This window comes from Rhinolophus sinicus, linkage group LG15, assembly GCF_036562045.2.
Source record: "Rhinolophus sinicus isolate RSC01 linkage group LG15, ASM3656204v1, whole genome shotgun sequence".
Lineage (NCBI taxonomy): Eukaryota > Metazoa > Chordata > Mammalia > Chiroptera > Rhinolophidae > Rhinolophus > Rhinolophus sinicus.
Genome location: NC_133764.1, coordinates 14,401,241 through 14,425,225, shown reverse-complemented (window position 1 = coordinate 14,425,225; position 23,985 = coordinate 14,401,241). Strand labels below are relative to the sequence as shown.

The following is a 23,985-nucleotide window of genomic DNA, read 5'->3' as shown; positions in this document are numbered from 1 at the left end:
TGAATGATTCAGGCTCAACATCTGAAAGCTAGTGGATGCTGTTCAGGGTCTCTTTTGGGGAAATAATGTCTGAACATGAACCGAAGGAGCCAGCTTTGGAGCCCAACTGTGGGACACCACTGCAGAAACAGCAGATACAGATCTCCCCAAAGTAGTTTCCATGTCTCTGCGGCTGTGCAGGACTGGTGTTCAACAGTGCCACCTTGTGGTGTGGAGAGGCAAGGGCAGTAGAGGGTTGTTGACTCCAGTTTTCCCAGCATCTGGTATTTCAGAAGCAGGACTAGGTAAGGATCTGGGCTTTTGGAAAATTCAAAAGCAAGATATTGAACTTTATAAGAATAGAGTTTGAGGGAGAGGTAGGATTCAAGCAATTAGAATAAAAAGAGAGATGACCAGATTCATACCCTAAGCTATTGGTATAGGTCGAACCAGTTCCACAGGAAATAAATGCATAGCTGTTAAGCTCCTTGGTCATAAAAGTTTTCAGCTGTTCAGATTGGCTAACCTCTTTATATATTCATGGTACGTAAGAGTATAGGCACACCTAAATAGCCATAGAATATGGGGCAAGACTTTAGTGGTTCTCTCATAAAATAAAATGTTTCACATGCCTTTAGAAAGTGAAAACCCAAGGCAGAACCTTTGTTTAATGTCCAAGGGTGGTAAATTACCATGTTTGAATCTGTGGGAGAATTGAGATCTTTTAGAAACCATATCAATAATTTGTTAAAATGTACGCTTTAAAAGAAGTAGTGGTTTAAAACAGCAATGAGATACCACGACATACTTTTTGGAATGGCTAAATTCTGGAACACGCACAGTGCCAAATGCCAGTGAGGGTGTGGAGCAACAGGAATTCTCGTAAATTGTTGGTGGGAATGTAAAATGGTACAGCCACTTTGGAAGACAGCTTGGTAGTTTCTTACAAAACTAGACGTACTCTTACCAATACGATCCGGCAGTTACACTTAATATTTACACAAAGGAGTCGAAAACTTATATTCACACAAAAACCTACACATGAATATTTATAGCATCTTTATTCATAGTTGCCAAAACTTGGAAGTAGCCAAGGTGTCCTTCAGTAGGTGAATGGACAAATAAACTGTATATCTAGACAATGGAATATCATTCAGCGCTAAAAAGAAATGAGCTATCAAGCTATGAAGAAACTTAGAGGAAACTTAAATGCATATCAATAAGTTAAAGAAACGCTACATAAAGTAAAGGCTACATACTGTATTATTCCAACTATATGACATTCTGGAAAAGGAAAAACTAAGGAGACAGTAAAATGATCAGGTTGGAAGGGGATGTGTGTGTGTGTGTGTGTGTGTGTGTGTGTGTGTGATGAATAGATAGAGCACAGAGGATTTTTAGGTTAGTGAACATACTCTGTATGATATTACAATGATGGATACATTGTTTTTTAAACAACTCATGTCCACTTGTCCTTCCAGAATAGCCCTCTTCCTTCGGACTCTCCTCCAAACTCCCCATAAAGTACTCATAGTTAAATTAGAATTTGATTGGGTTCATCAGCTCAATTTATTAAATATGCATGTTTTTTTCAGAATTCCCACTATATTTAAGGGCCTATGGTAGGCCTTGCCAGATTCTGAGGGTAGGTCTTAGAGTCTGGGACAGGGAGCTCACTGAAGCTAGAGGTCAAGGCTGAAACAACAAGTGGTTGAAAAGCAGCGCAGAGTGCTCTGGCAGTGTTCTTTTTACTGGCTGCATCGTATTCCATTGTAAGTTGGACCATAATTTCTTCACCTAGCCTCTTTAGGGTAATTTGAATATTTTTTTTTTTTTTGTAATTTGAGTATTTTGACATTACAAACAATCCTGCAGTGAACATCTTTGAACCTATTACATGCACATGTGCAGAGATAATAGTTGGACATAGTTTTCAAAGTGAAATTGCAGAGTGAAAACACATGCATATTATAAAAGACACTGCCAACCTGACCTCCAAAGAAATTGTACCATTTTATACTATCTGCAGTGATGTATAAGTGCCACTTCCTCCACAACTTGGCTCACACTGAAAATTAACAAACTTTTAAATCTTGGCCAATCTCACCGGTGAAAAATGGTCTCTCATTGTTTTAATTTTCATTTCTTTACTTAAAGAAAAGTTGCATTTTTTCATGTTTACTGTTCATTTGTGTTTCTATTTTTATAAACTACTCATTAATTTCCTTTGCCCTTCACCTCCCCTTTTTGCTCATTACATATTTTTTCATATTGATTTGTAAAAGCTCTTTGTTTATCATGGGAATTAGTCTTTTTTATTTTTTAGTAAATTTTATATTTTAGAACAGTTTTAGATTTACAGAAAAATTGAGAAGATACTACAGAGTTCCCATACACCCCACCCCCAGTTTATCCTATTATTATTAATGTTTGACACGAGTATGGCATATTTGTTACATTAATGAACCAATATTGCTGTATTGCTATATTATTATTATTAACTAAAGTCCACAGGTTATTAAGATTTTCTTATTTTTTCCCCAGTGTCCTTTTTTTGGTTGTTGTAGGGTCCCATCTGGATGCTGCGTTACATTTAGTTGTCGTGCCTCCTTAGGTTCTTCTTGGCTGTGACAGTTTCTTGGACTTTCCTTGTTTTTGATGACCGTGACAGTTTTGAGGAGTACTGGTCATATTTTGTAGAATGTCCCTCAATTGGGATTTGTCTGAAGTTTTTCTCGTGATTAGACTGGGATTATGAGTTTGGGGGAGGAGGACCACGGGGATAGAGTGCCATTTTCTTTCTTTCCTTTTTTTGTTATTTATTTATTTTCAATTACAGTTGCCATTCAATATAATGTTATCTTATATTAGTTTCAGGAAGTGGCATTTGCATCACAGCATATCAAGGGTACATACTATCAACATGATTTGTCACTGTTGATGTTGACCTTGGTCACGTGGCTGAGGTGGTGCTTGTCAGCCTTCTCCACTGTAGAGTTACTGTTCTCCCACCCCTTTTCCATAATGTACTCTTTGAAAGGAAGTTACTAAGTGAAGCCCACGTTCAAGTGGAGTGGAGTTGTGATCTATCTTTTCTAGGGCGGAATATTTACCTATACGGTTTGGAATTCTTCTGCAAGGAAGATTTGTCTCTTTCCCCCCTTTATTCATTTACTCAGTTATTTATTTATATCAGTACGTATGTATGGATATTCACTTATTTTTTATAACAGCTTTATTGAAATAGAATTCACATACCCTACAACTCATCCATTTAAAGTGTAAAATTCAGTGGTTTTTAGTACATTCAGTGAATTGTGCAACCGTCACGATAATCAATTATAGGACATTTTCCTCACCCTCAAAAGAAACCCCATAACCTTTAGCAGCCCTCCTCCTCCATTACCTCCCAACCCCGGCTCCCCCCAGCCTTAAGCAACCACTAATCCACTTTCTGTCTCAATGGATTTGCCAATTCTGGACAATTCATATAAATGGAATTGTACAGTATGTGGTCTTTTGTGACTGGCTTCTTTCACGTAGCATAATGTTTGCAAGGTTCAGGTTTCAGTGCCTGCATGACCTACCCCAGTGTTCGACTGAAACAAACAGGTGTAACCTGTAAAATGCCAGACCCTGCTCTCTTGGGTAATGGGTTGCGTCCTCCTGGGTGTGTCACCCACCCCCACAATCTGGAGCCTGTTTGTATGAGCAGCTCCTACCCTCCCTCTCTCTCCTCATTCCCTTCAGTCAGTGCCCAGGTCCCTTGACTCCTACTTTCCCAGGGAGAAGCTGGTTCTTGCTAAAGCTTTAATGGCTCATAGTGGTTTATAAGGCAGACCCTCTGCACTATTCAGTGTACTGGTCAATGGAATTTCAGGGACAAGGCAGGGAGATATTTGGGGATGGGTAGTGTCCTGTTTTTCCTCATATTCAATGTGGTCTAATTCAGCAAATATGCTTCCTAAGTTAAACTGGATTTATGGTGGAGATAATCTGTATCAGAGCTTCCCAAGGATGTAATGAGTCGACAATCACTGTTGCTGTCATGATTTTTATGGCAGACTGGCTTAGTCGACCAGAGGGCTGCGTGAGGATGTTGCAGGGTTTTCAGAGCCGAGCAGACACAGTCTTGCACTCTAGCGGGGAGGCAGACAGGCACATAAATAACTCAAGTACAGGCGGGCAGAGAACAACATTGTGATCAAGGTTAGGCAAAGCATCCTGGGAAACTTGGAGCTGACTTGGATTCTGGCTGGGGGTTGGGGACCGATTCTTAGAGGCTGTGTGGTTTGAGCAGTTGGGGCAGGGTGGGCAGGTCTGGGGTAGAGATGGAGGGAGGGCAGTTCAGGTCAGAGCACAGCCTGAACAAAGGCTTCAAGGTAAGAAAAGCCAGGGCATGACTGAAGAAGGAAAGACTGTCAGGCATGCAGGGGTCTGATGTGTGAATGTGGAGAAGGGTGACATATAATGGTGGGAAAGCCTGGAAGGGAACAAAGTGGGGAAGGGTTGGATGTCTGAGGTGAGCAGTTTGGATGATATTTGACAAGCAGTGGGAAGACACTAAGTTCTGGGGCAGTGGGGGAGCTGACAAGGTCTGTGTTGGCAGGTGGGGGCTGGTATGGGGGAAGGAGAGGAGGTGTGTGTGCGGAGTGGGCTGGTTAGGAAGAATCTGGATGCCATGGCTGAAGGGTCGAAGGAGGCCAGCCTCTGCTGCTTCCTCGGACAAGTTCATGTCCCTCCCCAGCCTCTTCTTCCTCATCTCTCAAATGGGATCCACCTGTTCTAGGGGGTTTGATGTGAGGCTTAGAGCAGAGAATGCGGAGAGTGGATTTGTCTGTCATCGGGGAAGCATGTAAGGCCTGTAACCGGTGAAGGCCCATGAGGATGGTGGGGAGGGAAGGCGATAATGATGCCATGACAAGAGCTTCTCTAGCATTATCTCATTTAATCATCACAACAACCCTTCAAAGTGGGTATTATTATTACTCCCATTTGACAGATGAGGAATCTGGGACTCCCCGTGGAAAATCACTCACCTACAGTTGGTAAGTGGAATCCGGGTCAGGGCGCCTTCAAAGAGTGGGAGACAGTCCCCTCCACCTGTCTCTGGGAGAAGGGGATGGAGAGAGAGGGGAAGGGAGGGGTGCCTGGGTTTTGACTGGGGCAAGGAAGTGGAGATGGTGCTTGTGGCTGAGGTTGTTTGCACTCCCCTGTTGGCAGGGGTGAGTGATGGGTGAGGGGAGGATTTGGGTGGGGATGGTTCCTGAGTCGCTTATTTTGCTCTCAGCCTAGGGATGTGTGTATACCTGGTGTGGTTAGGGACAGCCCTGTTTGTGGTCTGTCAGCTGGGAGTGGAGGGGATACCACTATCAGGTGTTGGCTCTTTCTGGCCTTGTCAAGCCCTGTGCCCGCTCTGCACCTCATGTCCTCATGTAAAATAAAGCTATGGGACTCATGAGTGACCTCTTGGGGTTTTTTTTTTTTTTTTGGTCCTAATGATCTAAGACTTCGTGATCAGCAGAGTTCTCAAATTAAAAAATAAAAAAGATGTTTACTGTTCGAAAACATAGTATATTCGCATGGTTCAAATTCAGAAAGCACTAAAGCAGTTACAATGCTACCCAGCCACTCAGTTTCCCTCTTTGGAGGCCATTAGTTAATGGCCATTTGTTGATCCCACACAGACACAAGAGCTTGTCATTCGGACTGAGTCCTGAGGAGCCCAAAGGTGGGGAAAGGCATGGAAACTTGTCATCAGAATAGGAGGAGAGTGGGCGGCTGGATCGCTCAGTTGGTTAGAGTGTGACCTCTGATCAACAGGGTTGTCGGTTCGATTCCCACATGAGCCAGTGAGCTGTGCCCTCCACAACTAGATTGAAGACAACAAGCTGCCGCTGAGCTTCTGGAGGGGCGGACGGATGGCTCAGTTGGTTAGAGCTCAAGCTCTCAACAACAGGGTTGCCAGTTCAATTCCCACATAGGATGGTGGGCTGTGCTCCCTGCAACTAAAGATTGAAAATGGTGACTGGACTAGGAGCTGAGCTGCACCCTCCACAACTAGATTGAGGGACAATGACTTGGAGCTGATGGGCCCTGGAGAAACACACTGTTCCCCAATATTCCCGAATAAAAATTAAAAAAGAAAAGAACAGGAGGGGATTAATTAGGGCAGGCTTCCTGGAGGAGCCAAGTTTTAAGCCAGGTTTTGTAGGAGGGGAGTCATCTTGGGGCAGAAAGCAGGTCACAGAGGAAGGTCATGTCCCAAAATGAAGTCAGGACCTTCTGTCCCAAACCTGTCCTTGTCCAGCACAATAGCACTGCAGCCAGCTGCCTGCACAAACCAGGAACACCTGGCACAACTTTGCCACCTGTCTCCTCCCCTCACCCATGTCCAACCCATCACCCGGTCCAGCCAGCACTACAGCCTTAATGCACTCGAGAGTCCTCCCATTTCACTCCGCCTCCAGCACTAGCCCCCTTTACAAACCACCACTGTCCCACCTGGACCCCTGCGATAGCATCTCACCTGGGTGCTTTGCTAATTTCCACCCAGCAGCCAGATGATCTTCCCACAATGCCCACTGGATCATGTCGAGTAGAGTAAAGGGAGAAAGGTGGGGGCCAGATGCTCTGAATGGGAGGCCACGGGAGCAATGCAAGCCTGCTCTGCTCTCCAGGAACCTTGCCTTCTGGGAAATACCCGCCCCCAGTAAATAGCCTGAGCCCCATGGGACAGTATCAGAGCAGCTGCACAATTTTTTTTCATAGAACTTTATGCAGTTTGTAATTACACACACACACCATTTGGAATAGGTAAAACCTCTCCTGTATGAATACATTATTAAAAAGTCACTCTCCTATGCCCCATGTACCCAGTTCCCCCTTTTCCCCACCTGGGTAACCGTTTTTATTAGCTTCTGTGTCTCCAGGAAATCTATATACAAAGATAAGTAAATATAAATTCATAGTTTATTCCTTGCCCCCCTTTTAACATAAATTATAACATACCGCTCTTTCTGCACTTGATTTTTGTCTCTTAAGAATGCATCTTGGAGATCTTTGTATGATAACACACAGAGAACATTGAAAACGTGTTTTTTTTTTTAATATGGCTGCGCACTGTCTTTCTATATGGATGCACCATAATTTACTGTATTTTGCTGTGTATGATGCACACCTTTTTGCCCAGCTTTGTGAAGGATAAATAAAGATGCACATTATACGTGGGGAGTACTAATTCCGTATCCATATAAATGTTTTTAATTCTTCTATTTATGCTTATGAGTTAAAAGTGTAACTCTAGAAATCAATAACGACATCCGTACGCAAGATAATACCCTGGAATACGATAATCGATTTTGTTGAATTTACGACGAACTTGCAAAGATGAAGAGTTCTTGGCCTTCTACAATGCATAAATATCATAAATTTGTTACCGCTATGTAAAATTTCTTGTACCTTGTATCTGTTCTTGTGTTTTGTCATTATTTGTTACATAAAGATTTTTGTACCATAATATGTTAAAAAATAAATGCTAAAATTCCTTTATGATGCAAAAAACAAGTACCTACATGTGAACAAATAAAAATTTGAATTAAAAAATTAAAGCGAAAGATTTTTTCCCCTGAAAGTTTGGGCCCCAAACGTGGGTGCACTTTATACACGGCAAAATACGGTATTTAACCAGCTCCCTACTGATGAGAACTTGAGTTGTTGTCAGTCTTTTGCTATTATAAGCAATGCTGCAGATAACCTTGTCCACATGCTAGAGTCTGTAGATTAATTCTCCAATAGGGGAATCGTTGGGCTGTAAGGGAAATGTAATTGTAACTTAGACAGATGTTGTCAGGTTGTCCTGGAGAGGGGTTGGACCCATCGGCACTCCCACTGGTAATGTATAAAGGGGGCCGTTGGTAATGATGTATTTGTTTATATGTTTATTTGGTGGTTTCTCTTCCACAAGACTGTGAACTCCAGGAGGGTAGGGATCAAGTCTCTTGTGCATCATCGTCGGCACTCAGTAAATGCTGGATGTATGAATGGATTCATGGTTCTACCAGGAGGGGCTGGCCAGAATGGGAGAGACCCTTTTGTGTTCAGCTTGCCCAGCCCAGCTTCCCCCATCCTTACATTGGGCTGATTGTCTATCTGGAGGGTGGCTGGGGACCTGTGACAGATCTTTGCGTTTCTGGAAGAACTAAGCCCAACATTTAACTCATGACCCCCTCTCCCGAGCAGCCCTTCTGTTGCTGTGATATCAAGAAATCCAATGTCTTAGTACTGTAGGGGATCGGAGAATAGACCCTGTGTGATGCTTAAATCCTCTGCTTACTTACCTCCAGTGACAGAAAACTCACTCCTCCCAAGTGACTCCTTTCAACTTCAGGCAACTAAATTTTAGAAAGTATTCCACCTACTGAGTTGAAACCTATTCCCTGTAGCTGCCTCCTGTTTAGGGAATTTTAATGGTGGCCCTTTGGAAACAGTGTTTTCAGGAAGATGAGCAGGGGGCATATTTGGGGACAGGTACTCCTGCTCTCTCTTTTTCCAGCAAGCAGGGCTAACTCCCCAGAAGAGCTCTGCAGAGCCCTGCCTGCCCACCTCCTGACTCTTTCCTGTCCCACCCTCAGGTACGTGCAGGAAGGGCGTTTCCGAATCGAGGAGAGAACGCTGACAGCCTTCCAGTGGCTCTACAGCCCTCAGCAACATCGCATCCTCAGTCGTGCTGACCTCGAGTCTCCCTCCAGGTAAAATATCCCATAGCCCTTACTCATATTCTTTGCCTGGGGACTAGGCCCCCTCAGGTGGTACTTACACAGCCACGCTGGTCCATAAGCTCACAGTGGGGAATCATTGCCCTCAGTGGTGGAAAGGCCTCCCAGGGTCCTGCAAAGAGTTTGTCCAGCCTAGAATGCACTGAGTGATCTGAGGTAGATCATGGCCTCCACTTTCTCCTCTGTAAAATGGGTATGATCATATTTTCTCTGCTTTCCATCAGGAAGATCGTGAGTCTCCAGTGAAATGATGCCTGCAGCGATTTCCAAAGCCTGGAGATCAGCAGGTTCCTCTGTAAGAGGGAGAGTGGCTGGGCAGCCCCTGCTTTGACCTGGGTAGAGACAGCCCTGCCTTCTTTGTCTCTCTCTTCCCTCATACCAGGGAATCCAGCTGGGACCCTGAGTCCGGGTGAGGGGCTGGGATATGAGGACTTTTCTTGGTGCAAATTCCTGCTCCCAGGCTCCTGCCCACTCTTTGTCCACACTGCAGACAAGTATGACCAGTGTTAGCAGCGTCAACAGAAATCTCCTGGGTGGCCCTCCTGCCAACCTCCCCCTTCCCAAAGCTTCTGCTAGACCTGATTCTGGACCTTTCTTCCCACTTTCCCCACCAAAATCTCTTTGCACCAGCTTCTAAATGAGCAGGACCCTAAATGAATCCAAGAACGAACAGCTCTCCTCCCAGGAGTGGCTGAAGGAAAGAGAAATGGAAGTGATATCATGGGGTGGGGGGGAACACGTGGCCTGGCTAACAGGAGAACAGGGATGATGCTCTTACTGAAGTCCCCCAAACTGGCCCCAGGAATAAGGTTTAGAAGTGATGGGAGCCTTCATCCCCCCAGACACATGCCAGGAATCCTATTTAGCTAAGAGTAGTTCATCTGCTTTGTCGCAGTGATGACTTCAGAAGGTATGGGAAACAATGAAATGGACGGGTACTTTGGATTCAGTTCTGTCCAAAAAGGAAGAAATAATTAGAGGATGATGGGGAAGCGACAGGAACCCTGGGAAAGGTGACTCAGGCCACCTGGGAACTCCTAGTGTTCAGGGAATGGGTGGTCAGACAAGTTCCCTGGACTTCAAATAATGGATTTCAAGTAATGTAGTGAAAAGACACAAAGGCCCCTAGAGCTTAAGGCGAGAGTATTGGGAAGGGTGCAAAAAGGAAATTCTGAGTGTACAGTAGTGAACGCATGCAGGGAAAGAGAAAGAGGCCAGTGTGGCTGCCCTGGGAGCATACTAGCGACACTCGGACATTAAGGGTACATGGTGGGATTCAGTTTTAGGCCACATGCAAAGCCTAGTGCAAGCCAAATGCCATCTGACATAATGTAGTTTCTCCCTCATCTTCTTTCCTGACCGTCAAAGCTCGCACCTCTCCTGGCATTATCTTATTTGTCTGTGTTTTCATTGTTGGTGCCCCCATCCCTTCCCCCAGGATATAAGCTCTGTGAGGGCAGGGCCTTTCTATCTCATTCTCCTCTGTACCCCGAGGTCCTAGCCCAGAGCAGAGCTCATTAAACAGGCACTGGATGGATGGGAAAGGAACACAACGCAGTCTCAGAACCTGTAGGAAGGTTGGTAGGGAGGCCCTCCCCCCACAGACTGAGGTGGGCCAGCTACACCTGCCCAAGATAAGAGCAAGGGAAGAAGAGGAGGGTGAGACCTCCTGCCTGGGCAAGTGGTCTGAGGCGACGGAGCTGCTCTGTTTTCTGAACCAAAGAACAAGGATTCTCTTCAGAATGTAGGAGCAGAGCCGAGTCTGTGAATGAAGGAAGCAATCATAAGACAGGATGGAGCCATTTGCTGTAACTTCAGCTTTCATACTTGGGAATGTTACGTCCCAGGATACTTGAAGAGGAGGCTGCCATAACTCCGTGACTGTGCTAATTTCTGGGATAGAATGTTAATAGTTATTTTCTGAGGGTTCATTATGTGTCGCGTTTGCAGGAAAAATGGATTTAGTCTTAATCACCATGCTATGACCTAGGTACTACTGTTCTCCCCATTTTTCAGATGACAACACCGAGGAGCAGAGGTAAAATAATAACAGCGAGTAAGTGGCAGTGCTCACCACCACTGTGCACATTGCTTCTCAGAGAAAAAGGCATGTGCCCAAAGGCGGGAGATGGGGAAGGTAATTTCTATCTTTACAAAGAGGAAATAAGTCCACAGACCATAGATAAAGGAACTCAGCATCAGTCCTGGTCCGGCTAAGAGTCTGTTATTAAAGAAATGGTTTGGAGGCACTTAGAAAAGGAAGAAGTGGGTGATCATCAGTAGCGAGTGAATGTCTGGAGAATCCACACTGCTGCGGGGAGCTTATTTGCTGTTCTGATTAGTTTTCCGGACTAGAAAGTAGGTTGAGGCTGTTGGAGCAGTTGTGAGTTTGAGCAACAAATTGTTCCTTTCTTCCTGGCAAAGCCTTGCAGGTGACACAGAGGAGTGTGGGCAGGGAGATGGCACAGCTAGGGAGGTTGAGGAGTGGGCTGCCATTGGCTGAGTTTCTGAGTGGCTTGGTGACATTGCTGATGGCAGGAACCTGGGCACCCTCCCAACAGGAGAGGTGTCCGAACTGGGACCCATACTGCCCTACAGGCTGGATTCCAGATCCAAATCTAGAAGGTACAATGTAACACGGATAAAGGCGAAGTCTGTTTTGGCCTCCAGTCCTGTCTGTCCCTGGGTAGCAGGGCAAGGGAATCAGAACTGTGTGAGATGTTCCAATTGACTAGAAGCTTGGGTATGGCCTTGTGTTTTAGGTTTTAAGAACATGCTTGTATCTTGGGGCTATAAGAGCTCAGAGCAATGTCCAGAGTGAGGGAGCGAAGGACACGCTGTTCTGAGTCTCAGACTCTAAGAGGAATGTTCCCTTGTTTGTTCATGTATTTGGTGGATAGGGACTGAGGACTTTTCCTCCGCTAACACTGTGCAGACGTCACTTTCGAATGGCTGAGCAGGTTGCCTTTTGGGGTAATGGACCAGGCAGCTGAAGGGACTCAGACCGTGGGCGGACCACCCCTGCCTTCCTTTCTTCCTTCCACCCTGCTCTGAGCCAGGCCCTGAGGTTACAGTGACTTGTTTCAAAACAGACAAAGGTCCTGCCTCCGTGGGACACATATTCTAGTGGGAGGGATAGACTATAGACACATAAACAAGAAAATGTCCCAAGATGATCAGAGTGCTGAAGAAACTAAAACAGGGCATTGAGCTAATGAGTGACCAGTGGGTATATGGGATTTTGGAAAAGGTGGAAGGCCTCTCTGAGAAGGTGACATCTGAGCTGAGTTCTGCAGGGTACAGGGGGCAGCTATATGGAAAAGCTGCTGGTGAGGGATGTTGAATGGATAGGGGGAAGGTATTCAGGAGATGGGGTGGAACAGTATTCCTGCAGGGGGGACAGCAAGTAGGAGGCCCTAATTATGTTGTAGAAACAGAAAGCCATTGTGGCCAGAGCAGAGTGAGGCCGTGGCCAACAGATAGAAGCCAGGCCAATTTGCTGGCAATGACGGAAAGGGCTTTCTAGCACTGAGAGCTGCCTGAGGACAGGGTAGGCTGCCCCCTTAGGGAGTGATTCCCATCATTGAGGTGTGCAGCCATATTCAGAGGACATTCTCCCTGGAAGTTACTAAGAGACGCGGGCATCCCAAAAGCTGCCTAGAAGACCCTTTATTCCTTCACCCCCTTCAAGTTCAGCGTCCTTGGTTTGGCAGAAGCCTAGAAGATTTGTGTGGCTGGAACGAGTCAAAGCTCCAGGCTGTCAGGTCCAAGGCAGGGGCACTTTCATTGGTTGTGGCAGTCCCTGAAGCCTCCCATTTGCAAGTCCAGACAGCACTGTTCCCCATTCTCAGTCCCAGGGCTGGAGAGAACCCCCGAGTGTCTTCAATAGACCGGGAACCCGTGGATCTTTCTGCACCTTGATTCCCCAGCGCCCCGGGGCCCCATCCTCCAGGAACTTCTGTGGGTAGGTGGGCTGTTCTCGCCTTTCTCCTCCGGGTCCCTTGGGCGCGCCTGCCCCGCCCCGCGCCTTTGTTCCCGAGGAGCCGCTTCGGGCAGTCCCCTGGCGGCGGCGACGCAGGAGTCCCAACAGCGGGCACGGCGCTCAGGACCCGCGGTATCCCCCTTCCCAGCCCCGGCGCCCTCCTCCACCCCTGCGCCGGCCCTTCCACCCCCTCTCCCGCGGCTTCGTGGTGGCAGCGCCTGGCGAGCCCGGTCGGCACAGCCCGGACCCCGGCCGGAGCCGGGTGGGGCGCCGCGGGGGTCGGGAGAACGAGGTGGGCACGGCCCGCAGCAGGCGGGTGGCGGCTGCAGGGTCCCCGCCTCCCGCCGTGCGCCCGCTTTCGGGAGGCTGGGGGCGCCCACCAGGTGTGCCGCAGCTGCCGGCGGGCGGAGGGCGCAGCTTGGTGCGTTCCGAGCCGCCGGCGGGTGTGCGCGTGTGCGCGCCGCGGTGACGGTGCACGCGCTGGGCGGGCGGCTCGGGCAGCCCGCCGCCGGGGAGGAGGAGGAGGGGGCCTGGGTCCGGATGGAGGCAGCGGACGCCGCCGTTGCAGGCGCACAGGCGGGGACAGCCGCCGCGACTGACTGTTGACATTCCGTCCACGTCGAGGAGTGAATCTGGGCGCCGGCGTCACAGAAGGTCAGTGGGTCCAGGGCTGGGTGGGAATTCCACAGTCAGCCTGGATCGGGACGTGAGTCCCGGGTGTGACTGAACGTGGAATTCGGGTGTATGTTGTGAGTGGAAATGCGTGTGTTTGCAAAGAGAAATCCAGTCCTCATGGACGTGTGTGAGCTGCGTGCTGCGATTCCACAGAGCAATTCAGCGTGATGTGTTGTTTGGGAGGTGGGGTGGCTGTCCTCTGAAATCCATGCGAGTGGGGCGTTGCTCCTGAGTGAGATGTTGCTCAGCCCCTGTCAGTCTCTGGCTAGAGAAGCTGACCGCGGCGGAGGTCAGAGTTGGGGTGTTTACAGGTGGTGGTAGAAGGAAAAAGCCAGGAACCCCAGGAGAACCCTGTAGCGAGGCTGGCTTGGTTTGTTTTTTTCTGAAAGGTCATAAACCCCACCCCGTCCTCGCTCCAACCTGTGTCTCTGACAGGGAGGGGAGCTAGGATGGTGGGGTGCGGGCTGAGACGCCTTCCTGGACCTTTGGGGCAGGGCCAACCTCCAGGCTGACATTCAATTCTGGGGGCCTGGGTAGGTGCGAGTGAGGCAGCCAGCCCTGAGTGGGGGTCCAGGGCAGGTGTGTGTTCAGAGGACCTCAGGACTGCGTAGAATCCAATTGGTTTTGCCACCACCATACGCTGTGTGTGTCTGGATCTGGGAGCTGGTTGGGGGGACATCCTTCTTTTTCCTCATCTGTTTTCTATATCTCCTCCTTCACCCTTCTAACCAACTGAAGGGCATTTACATGCAAGTGGGGTTTGGGCTCTGAATGCTGGGATCCGCCTCTGAGTGGCCCCCATTAGAGCAGCCTCCACAGGGAATAATAAGGTTGTGCTGGGCTGGGCGCCAGGGCTCTCTGGTTCTTTTCATGCTTTGTGACCCTGGGGCTGTCTCTGAAGCCCCACGGGCCTCAGTTTCCCATGGAGAGGGGAGAAGGTAGCTCCCTCCCCCATTCTTCCTACTGTGGGGTGAGGAGTAAACAGAAAGCTCACACAGCTACTGGGGCCTGAGGTCCCCAGCAGTGGATTTCCCCAGGAAAGCCCCAGCACATCTTTGTAACTTGGGCAGGAGTCCAGGGACGCTCTCCCCTGTCCTCCAAGCAGGTGTGTTGGGTTTCCTGAGTCCAGGGGTGGGGCAAAGTGGGTGTCTGCTACATAGGGCTGCTCAGGCTTCAAACAGCGACCTCAGGTCTCCCCTTCCTTCTGAGACATTGAGGACTGGGGGTGGAGTGGAGCTTGGGGGGGTGGTGGTCTGGGAAGGGGTGGGATGGGGACTGGAGCTGAAGAGGCACATAAGTTTCTGGGCAGAGGCAGATGCTAAACTTGGAGAGAGCTAGGGCACATCGAGCTGGGACTGTCACTCAGCCCAGGGTGTTGAGGCAGTTTGGCGAGAGGTGGCTTTAGTTCCAGAGAAGATGACCCTAGTGCTTCAGGCGCCGTCACACCATCTCCTTCCTCTTTCCCATGACCCTGACTGGATCAAGTGTGGCTGAGCCACAGTGGTTCAGAATGACTTGAACCTTGAAGGAAAGGGACCCTGACATGGACGGTGGTGGCACCGCATAGCATGGTGGTTAAGCATAACAGTTCCGTTGTCACTCACACCTGGGTTTGAATCCCACCTCCACCTCCCACTCAAGGGGTCTGTACCTGTGTTCCCCCAAAGCAGAACCCGAGTGGTCTACTTGGGAGGTGGTCTCGGAATAAGGGTGGGGGGAAGGGTATGAGGAGAGAAGGGGAAAGCGGCACAGGGTGCATTATTTTTAGCGTTACCATCACTCTGTCCTGAGCAGGTCTCCTGATGAGCCTATGGAATGGGTTTCAGAGCCGCCCTGTCGGAGACAAAAACAGGGGAGTGTTCATCCATCAGCTCTGCCCCCCGCTGGACAAGGGTACCTCCATGGGCATGTGTGAGGCCCATGTGCGTTCCTGTGGGCATCCCTCACTGTAGCTTCAAAGAAGGCCTGGCATGGCCCTAGATGAAGCTTTGCCATGGGAACTAACAGGTCGTTGCGGAAGTGACTGGGGTAAGAAGTGGGGCAGAGAGAGTTTGAAGTGGCACACTGAGGCATCCAACATAGTGCATGACCTTGGGCAAATTACCTAACTTCTTGGAGGCTCAGCTTCCTTATCTGGGGGTTGCGAGTGTTAAATAAGATATTTATTAAAATTTTGAACACACTGACGGGTCCACAGCAAGGACTCCATGAATGGAGTATTTTTGTGTATTTGAGAAGATAGCATGTTCTGGGTGGCTCAGATATTCATTTGTTCAAGTGGAGGAGGAGGCTGGGTAAGGTGACCTCTAAAGATACCCCTCCTGGTTGTAAAATCTGGGGCTCCAGGGCCACACACCAGTTCTTCCTGGAGCTGTGGCCCAGTCTCCCAGACCCCCTGAAAGGTTCTATTTTGTGAATTGGAGCCAGCGATACCCTGCCCCTGGGCCAGCTGCTCAGACGTGCCTCTTGCTGGGGTCTGTCCCAGGAGGACATGGGAGCCTGGCAGTGGGGAGAGGGGACAAGCAGGCAGCTTGGAAGCAGGTGCTTGAAGGAGGAGTGGGGGGAAGGTGGATGCTGGCGTTTGGAGCTGGCAGATGGTCATGGGCACTGGTCTGGTCAGTTACAGTCAGTAGGAAGGACAGGGTAGGAGAGTGGGGGAGGGAGAGAGAAAACGGAAGGCAGGGAGGGGAGAGTAGGTTGGCAGAGGGTGGACAATAAATATGAAAATCAGGGCAGTGGGGCGACTTACACAGCCTTGATGCATGGGATTAGGGGTGTTTGGGGTGGCGGGGGCAGGCTGGGGAGAGTGATGGGGTGGCGTGAAGGAAGTGAAAGCAGTGGTTGAAGATTAGATGGGGAGTCCTAGGGCATAAACCAGAGCAGGCTTCGTATTTCAAGGTACAGCAATCATAGGCGTCCTCATTCTCCTTTTCCCTAATGTGTCTACCTGTCCCTCTTGGGCCATTGCCCCCATTGGCAGGGGACATTCTGTCTGCAAACACTCAGGTCCTGTTGTGAGTGATGACTGGAGAAGGCGCGGACGTGTCTGCTGAGGCCTGTTGCCATGGTACCATGGTGGCCCTTGTGTCTCTACCCTCTCCCATCTCTGAGCAACATGCCACCCCCTCAGGGAGAGGTCGCACAGTGGGGAAGGTGTCCAGCTGCCTCTTGCTCATGCATGGGCCACACAGGCTGGCAATATAAAGGTCACTGCGTCCATCCCTCAGCCCACAGGCAAGGTCACACCCAGCCTAGGCTGGGGAGACGCAGCAGCCACTCTCTTCATTTACGGTCATTTAAAGGCACCACAATTTGGGACTCCTTTTGTTTTTAGTAAGTTTAGTCAAAAAGACAAAAAACAGTAACGCAGCCTATTCATCGTCTCCCCTTTTCAAGAGAGCATCTTTATGGAGCCAGATGGCACTCTTCTTGCCCACACCTCTTTCAATGCTTTGGTGCTTCTCTAGGGGGAAGTTCTGCTTCATGTCTGAGCTCAGCCTCCCATGCTGCTCTTATTTTTTTTCTCTGTTTGCCACAACCTTTCAGGGCTTCCAGATAGTCATAAGGGGATTCCTCTCCACCAGGTTAAGATATGAAGCAGATGGAGGGGCTCCTGAAGCAGGTGGAACACCAAGGAAAAGATTGTGCCCTGGGGGACCTGGCCTGAGACCAGTCTGTGCTGAGCCCCCCGGCCCTGCCCACGCTCAGGGTCTGGACTTGCAGCTTGCTCTCAGGGCTGGCTGGCGGCCCAGCCCCTTCCCTAGCTCAGATCCAGGGCTGTCAGCCTCCTTCTTGGATTATGCCGGGAGTGCTGGCTGGGCCCTGCCAGGTCTCGGTCAGCAGATGGCATCAGGCAAGGGCACGGGGGACCCACTGATGAGATGGACCGGTAGTGGGCAAGAGCAGAGGGGAGTGACAGGCAGTGAGTCACAGTGAGATGCGCCTGTAGGTGTGTGGACATCTGGGCACGTGTGTCCCTGGAGGGCGTGTTGCTGGGTCGCTGTGTCTGCACATCTGTGTGTGGCTCTGTGTGTGTCCCCTGAGCGTGTGTGTGTATGTGCACTGCTCTGGTTTGTTCCTGTTCTTTTCTGTGGGTATGTGTGTGGGCTGCCCACCAAGCACTCTCCAGGGGCCTTGAGGGTGTGCCTGTTGGGTGGCCGGCGAGCCTTTACCCCTGCAGGGTTTCCTGGCCCCCTGGAATTCCTGAATCTTCTGCCCTACCCAGTTCTGCCCTCTCTCCAGGCTTCCTGTCCCTGTTCCTCCCTCTGCCTTGAGGAAGCTGCTTCTCCTCCAGTGGCTGTGTGGGTACCCACTGCTGTTGGGGCGGGGCCTGGGGAGGGGCAGCCAGTCCAACTTCCAGCCTTATCCTTGGAGCTTTTGGCTGAAGGTGACGGGTGGGTGAGCCCTGGGTTGAAGAGATGAGTCAGGGTTGGCTGCAGGGGTGGGTGGAAGCTGGGCTGTATGTCAGCATGCCTTAGGGAAGTGTGTACCCTCCACCTACTCATACCACTCTCAGAAGCTTGGGCACAGCACAGCAGTGGGAAGGCTCCCTCACCCCTGCTAGCCACGCTCTGTTCCCCCATGGCTAGCATAGGTTCTGACGGGGAGCAGAGTGGTTTCTGCAGCTCTGGGCATCCCATTGGGGACTTAGGCCTCAGTATACTTCCTGTCATCACAATCATTTAAATTTATAGAAGCTCTTCCTGCACCGGGCCCTGAACTGCACGCTACACATGTGTTAGCTCGTTGGCTTCTCGGAACAATCCTATGAGGTAGATTCTGAAAGCATCCCGATCTTATGAGGAAGTAGATGCTTAGAGCGGCCGAGTTACTTCTACAAGGTAAAACAGCTAGTAAGTAATGGAGCTGGCATGTGAACCCAGGTCTATTCTTAACACTTGCTGCTGTTTCCTCCATTCTTCACAAAGCTGGATCCATTTCACACTTGCAGTCTCCTCTTCAGAGAGGCTGTCCCAGCGCCTCCCCTTTAAACAGAGCTCCCCACCCGCCTGGTTTGGACATCACCTTAGGGTAAATACCTGTGTAAAGCTATTCCTCTTTTATCCTCTATCTCCTCACTCCCCCACCGCCCCCAATTGTCCCAGAAGAGAGCCTGAAACACAGTAGGGATGCAATAAACATTCGATGAATGAATGAAGGCATGAATGAATACTTGAAGATATGTCTGACTCCAGGCCAAGCTCTAAATCCCTCCTCTACACTGTCCCCCCCACAGCAGGGACCACAGAGCAGCAGGGAGCACAGGCTCTGGGGCCAGCTCACTTGGTTCAAATTCTGCCTCTCCCATTGTTCTGGTATCTAATGCTGCATCCATAATAAACTACCCAAAGGCTTATGGCTTAAAACTATGGTGACATTTAGTTTGCTCAGGAATCTGCAGTTTGGACAAGGCTTGGTGGGGATATTTGTCTCTGTTCTGCCATCGTCATCCAGGGTGACTCAAAGTCCAGGGGCTGGAATCCTCTGAAGGCTCAGTCGCTCGCATGTCTGGCATTTGATGCTGGCTGTTGGCTTGGGGGCTCAGTTCCCCACCACATGGGCCTCTCCCGTGAGCTCTTTGGGCTTCCTCATGGCCTGGTGGCTGGTTACTGAGCAAGAATCCCAAGAAAAAGCCAGGCCGAGTCTATTTCACCTTTTCGTACCTAGCGTTAGAAATACTGCAGGTCCACACAGATCCAAGGGGAGGGAACGTATGAGGTCGGATAATCAAGTTCGCGAACTTTTTGCAATGATGTTGCTAATCTTTTTTGTTATCAGAGGGATTATTCGTTATGAATTTGTACCAACGGGACAAACAGTTTACTGTGTTTACTATTTGGAAGTGCTGAAAAGGCTGCGTGAAAAAGTTAGACGACCTGATCTTTGCCAATTCATGGCTCTTGCATCACGACAATGCACCAGCTCACACGGCACTGTCCATGAGGGAGTTTTTAGCCAGTAAACAAATAATTGTACTGGAACACCCTCCCTACTCACCTGATCTGGTCCCCAAAGACTTCTTTCTTTACCCGAAGATAAAGGCAATATTGAAAGGAAGACATTTTGATGACATTCAGGACATCAAGGGTAATACGACGACAGCTCTGATGGCCATTCCAAAAAAGAGTTCCAAAATTGCTTTGAAGGGTGGACTAGGCACTGGCATTGGTGCATAGCTTCCCAAGGGGAGTGCTTCAAAGGTGGCCGTAGTGATATTCAGCAGTGAAGTATGTAGCACTTTTTCTAGGATGAGTTTGCGAACTTAATTGTCGTACTTCGTATATCCCACCTCTTAATGGTGGGGTGTCAGTGTCACATGGTGAGAAGAGCATATGGGAAGGGGTGATATATTGTGGGATGTGTGGCCATATTTGGAATATACAATCTTCCACAGCCACTTACTAGCAGTGTGACCTTGAGCAAATTACTTAGTCTCTCTGTGTCCCAATTTCCCCATCTGTAAGTGGGGATACCATCAATATGTACCTCATGGGTTATTCCTTTAGTCGTGATTACACTTCCACCCATGGAGCTCCCTGGCCACACGTGATGCGTTGGTCCAGATTTCCACCAAACTACAGTATCCAGCCCCAATTCCCCACCCACCCTAATGTAATACAGAAGGTTCCTAACTGGGCAGAACCCTTCTGAGGGTGGGGCCAGTAATAGGAGAGAAGAGCGGGCCTTGAATGGAAAAGGCCTTTTCCATCTCAGTTCATTGTATTATTCTGAGTCAGCCCTCCAAAGGGGCAAAGGATAAGCATCGATGGAGATGCCATGAGGCTGGACCTCCAACAGGATTCCTCTGGGCCTGGGGGTGGGGCAGACCCCACTAGGACCCCCGTCTTTATCCAAGGAAATCAGGATAAATGAGTCATGAACATGCTGTGTTTGAGATGTAGGCCTTTTCATTTTTATTTTTATTTTTAAGTGTCTGAGGGAGCTCCCTGCCTCTCCTCTGTCTCCCTGCCTGCCTCCACCTGAGTCACTGCTCATCTGCCAGTAGTATGACTCCCCAGCCCAGACTGCCAGGCCTGGGGGGAAGAATCTCTGGGTTTGCTCCTCCTGATCCAGGTTGGGGCTGCTCCTCCGCTGGGCATTGGCAGGAGACCCAGGAAGAATCTTGGGGTTTGCCCCAGCCCAGCCTGGCAGTTACTCACATCTACTGCTGCCCTCATTTGGGGCCTGCTCTTCAGTGAGCCTTCCCTATAGGAATGGCAGTATAGTTCAAAGCAGGGATGCTGGGTTTCAATTCCGCTGCCACCCTAATGTAATACTAGCTCTATGACCTTGGGTGAGTCTCTTAACCTTTCTGAGGCTCCATTTCCTCACAGGAAAAAGGACATGGTTGTGGTATGGATTAAATGAGATAAAACGTGAGGCATATCTGGTTCATGGGAGATTCTCAAGAAATGATGGCAGTTATTCTCTACAAATGATAAAACTGAGGAGGGAGTTTAAGTGGTTTCCCCACAGCTATTTTACATGTCAGAACCAGAGCTGGAACCCAGATGTTCTGACACCTACTGGTTATTATTTATCTCCTGCAACACAGAATTCCCTCATCCCTCAATCCGTTTGGCCAGTGGGCAATATGTCTGCCATCCTAGAAATACCAGCAAGAAAGTGGCCCCCCTTTTCCTTCTTGCACTACCCAACTTGCCTGCAGGGGCGCTGATGTCTACCTTCTGGCCCATCCTGGTGAAGAAAGTATCCGGGGGAGGCCCTGCAGGGGTATGGAGAGTGGGGAGGGACCCAGCTGGGTGGAGGGAGAGTGAAGAGCTGGCTTTGTGATTTCTCAGTGAGAATCCCCTTCAGACAGCTCTTAGTGCTCAAGCCTTTCTACAGGTAACTCTGGGGCCATCAAAGATAATGGGAATACTGTAGTAGATTTCATTCCAGTATTTCTCACTGGATCAGAATCATCTGAGGATGTAGATTTCCTGGCCCCAACCCAGGACAAGGGAATCAGAATTTTAGCACTCACACTAGCTGACACGGCCATAGGTCTGTGCCAGGCCCTGCTCTGAAGGCTTAGCATGTATTAATTTACCTACTGCTCCTAATCCCTATGAGATAGGCACTGTTAGAATCCCCGTTTTATAGGTAGGGAGTCTGGTTTGAGGCACAGAGAGGTTAAGAAACTTGCCCAAGATCACACTGCTGGCAAGGCAGCAGGGCTGGGGTTTGACCCCATGCTATTCAAGCCCCAGGTGGTTCTCACACCCACTGCATCTCAGAACCACTATTTTATAACATCGGGCCCATCCCCTTTCTTGTTTCCTTTTATTTGTCATTATTTTAAATAGCATTTGTGTTTTTCAAATTATAAACGCAAGATTTGCTTATTACAGAAAATTTATAAAACTCAGAAAAGCACAAAGGAGAAAAAAAATTATGATCTTGACTCTCATCCCCTGAACAATATGGTCCTAAGCATATTAATTAGCCTGTGTCATTCCATTCAGAAATTTTCTGTAATTCTTTTCCGTGTCGTTACATATACTTCCATGCCTACTGTGGACTAGCTGAGAAGCACTCCGTTGTTAGGAGATACTGTCTTTCTTGAACTTACCCCCTACTGTTGGATATTTGGGTTGTTCCCAGTGTTTCATAGTTATGATAACAATGTGCTGGAGACGCTCAAAACTACAACTTGGTACACATTTCTGAATTCTTCCTCGTGCGATGGTATCGAATTGGGAATGGAATTGCCAGGTCAAAAGGCATGCATGTTAAAAAAAAACAAAAAACAACACAACAAAAAAACCTTTTTAGTAAGCATAATATACATACAGAGAAGTGCACAGATTGTAAGTGTACAGGTTGATGAATTTCCACAAACTTGACACATCCATGTTAAACCAACACCCAGGTCCAAAAATGGGCCATGATCTGCACTCGAGAAGCCTCTTGGGCATGCATGTAAGGGTTCTGATTTGTAATGTCAGACTTCCTCCAGCAAAGCTGTACATGGCTCTCCTTTGAGTTTTTCTTAAGATTGAAATGCAAACTCTTTTCTTAAAAGCAGAGTGATGGTAAAACTATCTGGAACCAGGCAATGAGAGACAGATGGTGGTCCTCCCTGTCTGGGGCAAGACACACTTCCCTTTGGGGTGGAAGAGGTGGTCCCAGGACGGGGATCAGTGGTCAGCTTGAGCTCCACGTGGTGTAAGAAGGTTTTAAAGAAATGAGCCTTTGTACCTGCTTCTCTTCCTCTGTCTCCTCCTTCTTGTCCTTTTTCTCTTTGTCCTTCTTCTAGAGCAAACCATCCATATAATTAACATTTCCTCTTTAAGTTGTAACATGTTCGTGGTTAAAAGACAAAAAAAAAAATCAAGTAGCACAGAAGGACACTGAGTGAAAAGTCCCTTCCCCCAGATTTCCAGTTCCAGTCTCACTCTTCAGTCTCACCATTGCTTCTATTTCCTTCCAGAAATTGTCTAGACAAATGTAAAAATTCACGTATTTATTTAAACGAATGGGATCCTACCATATGAGCTGTTCTGTGTCTTTTCTTTTTTTTAACCTGAGTTTTAAGGGTATCTTTAAACAGTAACATTATCTAAATTCTGCCTCCTTCTTTTCAATGTTACCTAATATTCCATATATGCTTGTTCCACAATATAGTTAAATGGTGGTCATTTAGGTTATTTTTTGTGTTTGCTGTTACGGAGAGATATTGAACACCTGTGTGCATACATCTTCTCATGTTGTGTGAGTTTGCCTGTGGAATAAAGTTCTAGAAACAAACATGTTGGTACAAAGTGTATGTGTGCTTACCATTTTGATAGATACTACCGAATATCTACACACTGATGGTGAGGGTGCCTGTTTTCTTACATCTTCACCCCATTCTCAAGTGTGTTTTTTTTTAACCTTTACTGTCTGATGGGCAAAAGTGATATTTTCTTCTTATTAAAAAATTTTTTAAATTATGGTACATTTTGTAGCTTCTTTAGTTCATAGCCGTGTACTGCTAGTAATTCTCTTGGAAGGCTGGCATTACTGAACAGATCAGAATAAACTGTGCAAGCCTATGTTGGGGTCCTGCTCTTGGAACCCAGTTTTCATAAGCACTCATCTTGAAGTTTTTTTTTGTTTTTGTTGTTATTGTCTTGCTTTTCAGAACTTGTGCAATGGAAAATTCAATCTCGCCCTTGAGATGAGCGTGGGGGACGTGATCAGTGTACTGTAAATCACAGTGCGGAGGTTAGATGTCATTTGATCTCCACCCTGAGGTGTGAACTCCTAACTTGTATGGGTTTGCTGGCTCCGAATACCACTGTGACTGGATTTCCTTCTCAGAGTGTCCTTCTCTGCCGTCGTCCTCTGTTCTCACCTGGCTTATAAAGGAAACAGAGGCTAATCCAGCCTCCCCTTTGAGGAACATTTGGCTGAAGCTCCCAAAGAGTCCATGACCTGCTCAAGGTGATTCAGTGGTAGAGCTGGGAGGAGAGCTGAGCCCCACTGGGTCAGTACTGGTGCCAACTCACAGTGTCTGGAGTGGGGGAAGATCTAGGCCAAATGATTGGGTGGCTGCCTCTCTCGGGGCATCTGTATCCTGAGCTT

General features: G+C 48.4%; 1 protein-coding gene across 7 annotated transcripts in view; it reads left to right on the top strand.

Annotated features, from left to right (window-relative positions):
• The window catches only part of RAP1GAP2 (RAP1 GTPase activating protein 2), a 206,957-nt gene that overhangs the window by 3,268 nt on the left and 179,704 nt on the right, over nucleotides 1-23,985 (top strand). For 3 of the 7 annotated variants that reach the window (XR_002139499.2, XM_019755481.2, XM_019755478.2), the window contains exon 2: nucleotides 8,613-8,729. Coding sequence is in view for 2 of the 7 variants with exons in the window: in XM_019755481.2 (XP_019611040.2) it covers nucleotides 8,613-8,729 (117 nt within the window). In the remaining 5 variants the exon portion in view is untranslated. Of the gene's footprint in view, nucleotides 1-8,612; nucleotides 8,730-12,612; nucleotides 12,721-12,779; nucleotides 13,393-23,985 lie in introns of those variants that run through there. The other 4 variants (XM_019755488.2, XM_019755487.2, XM_074320128.1 and 1 more) reach the window with 4 other exon arrangements.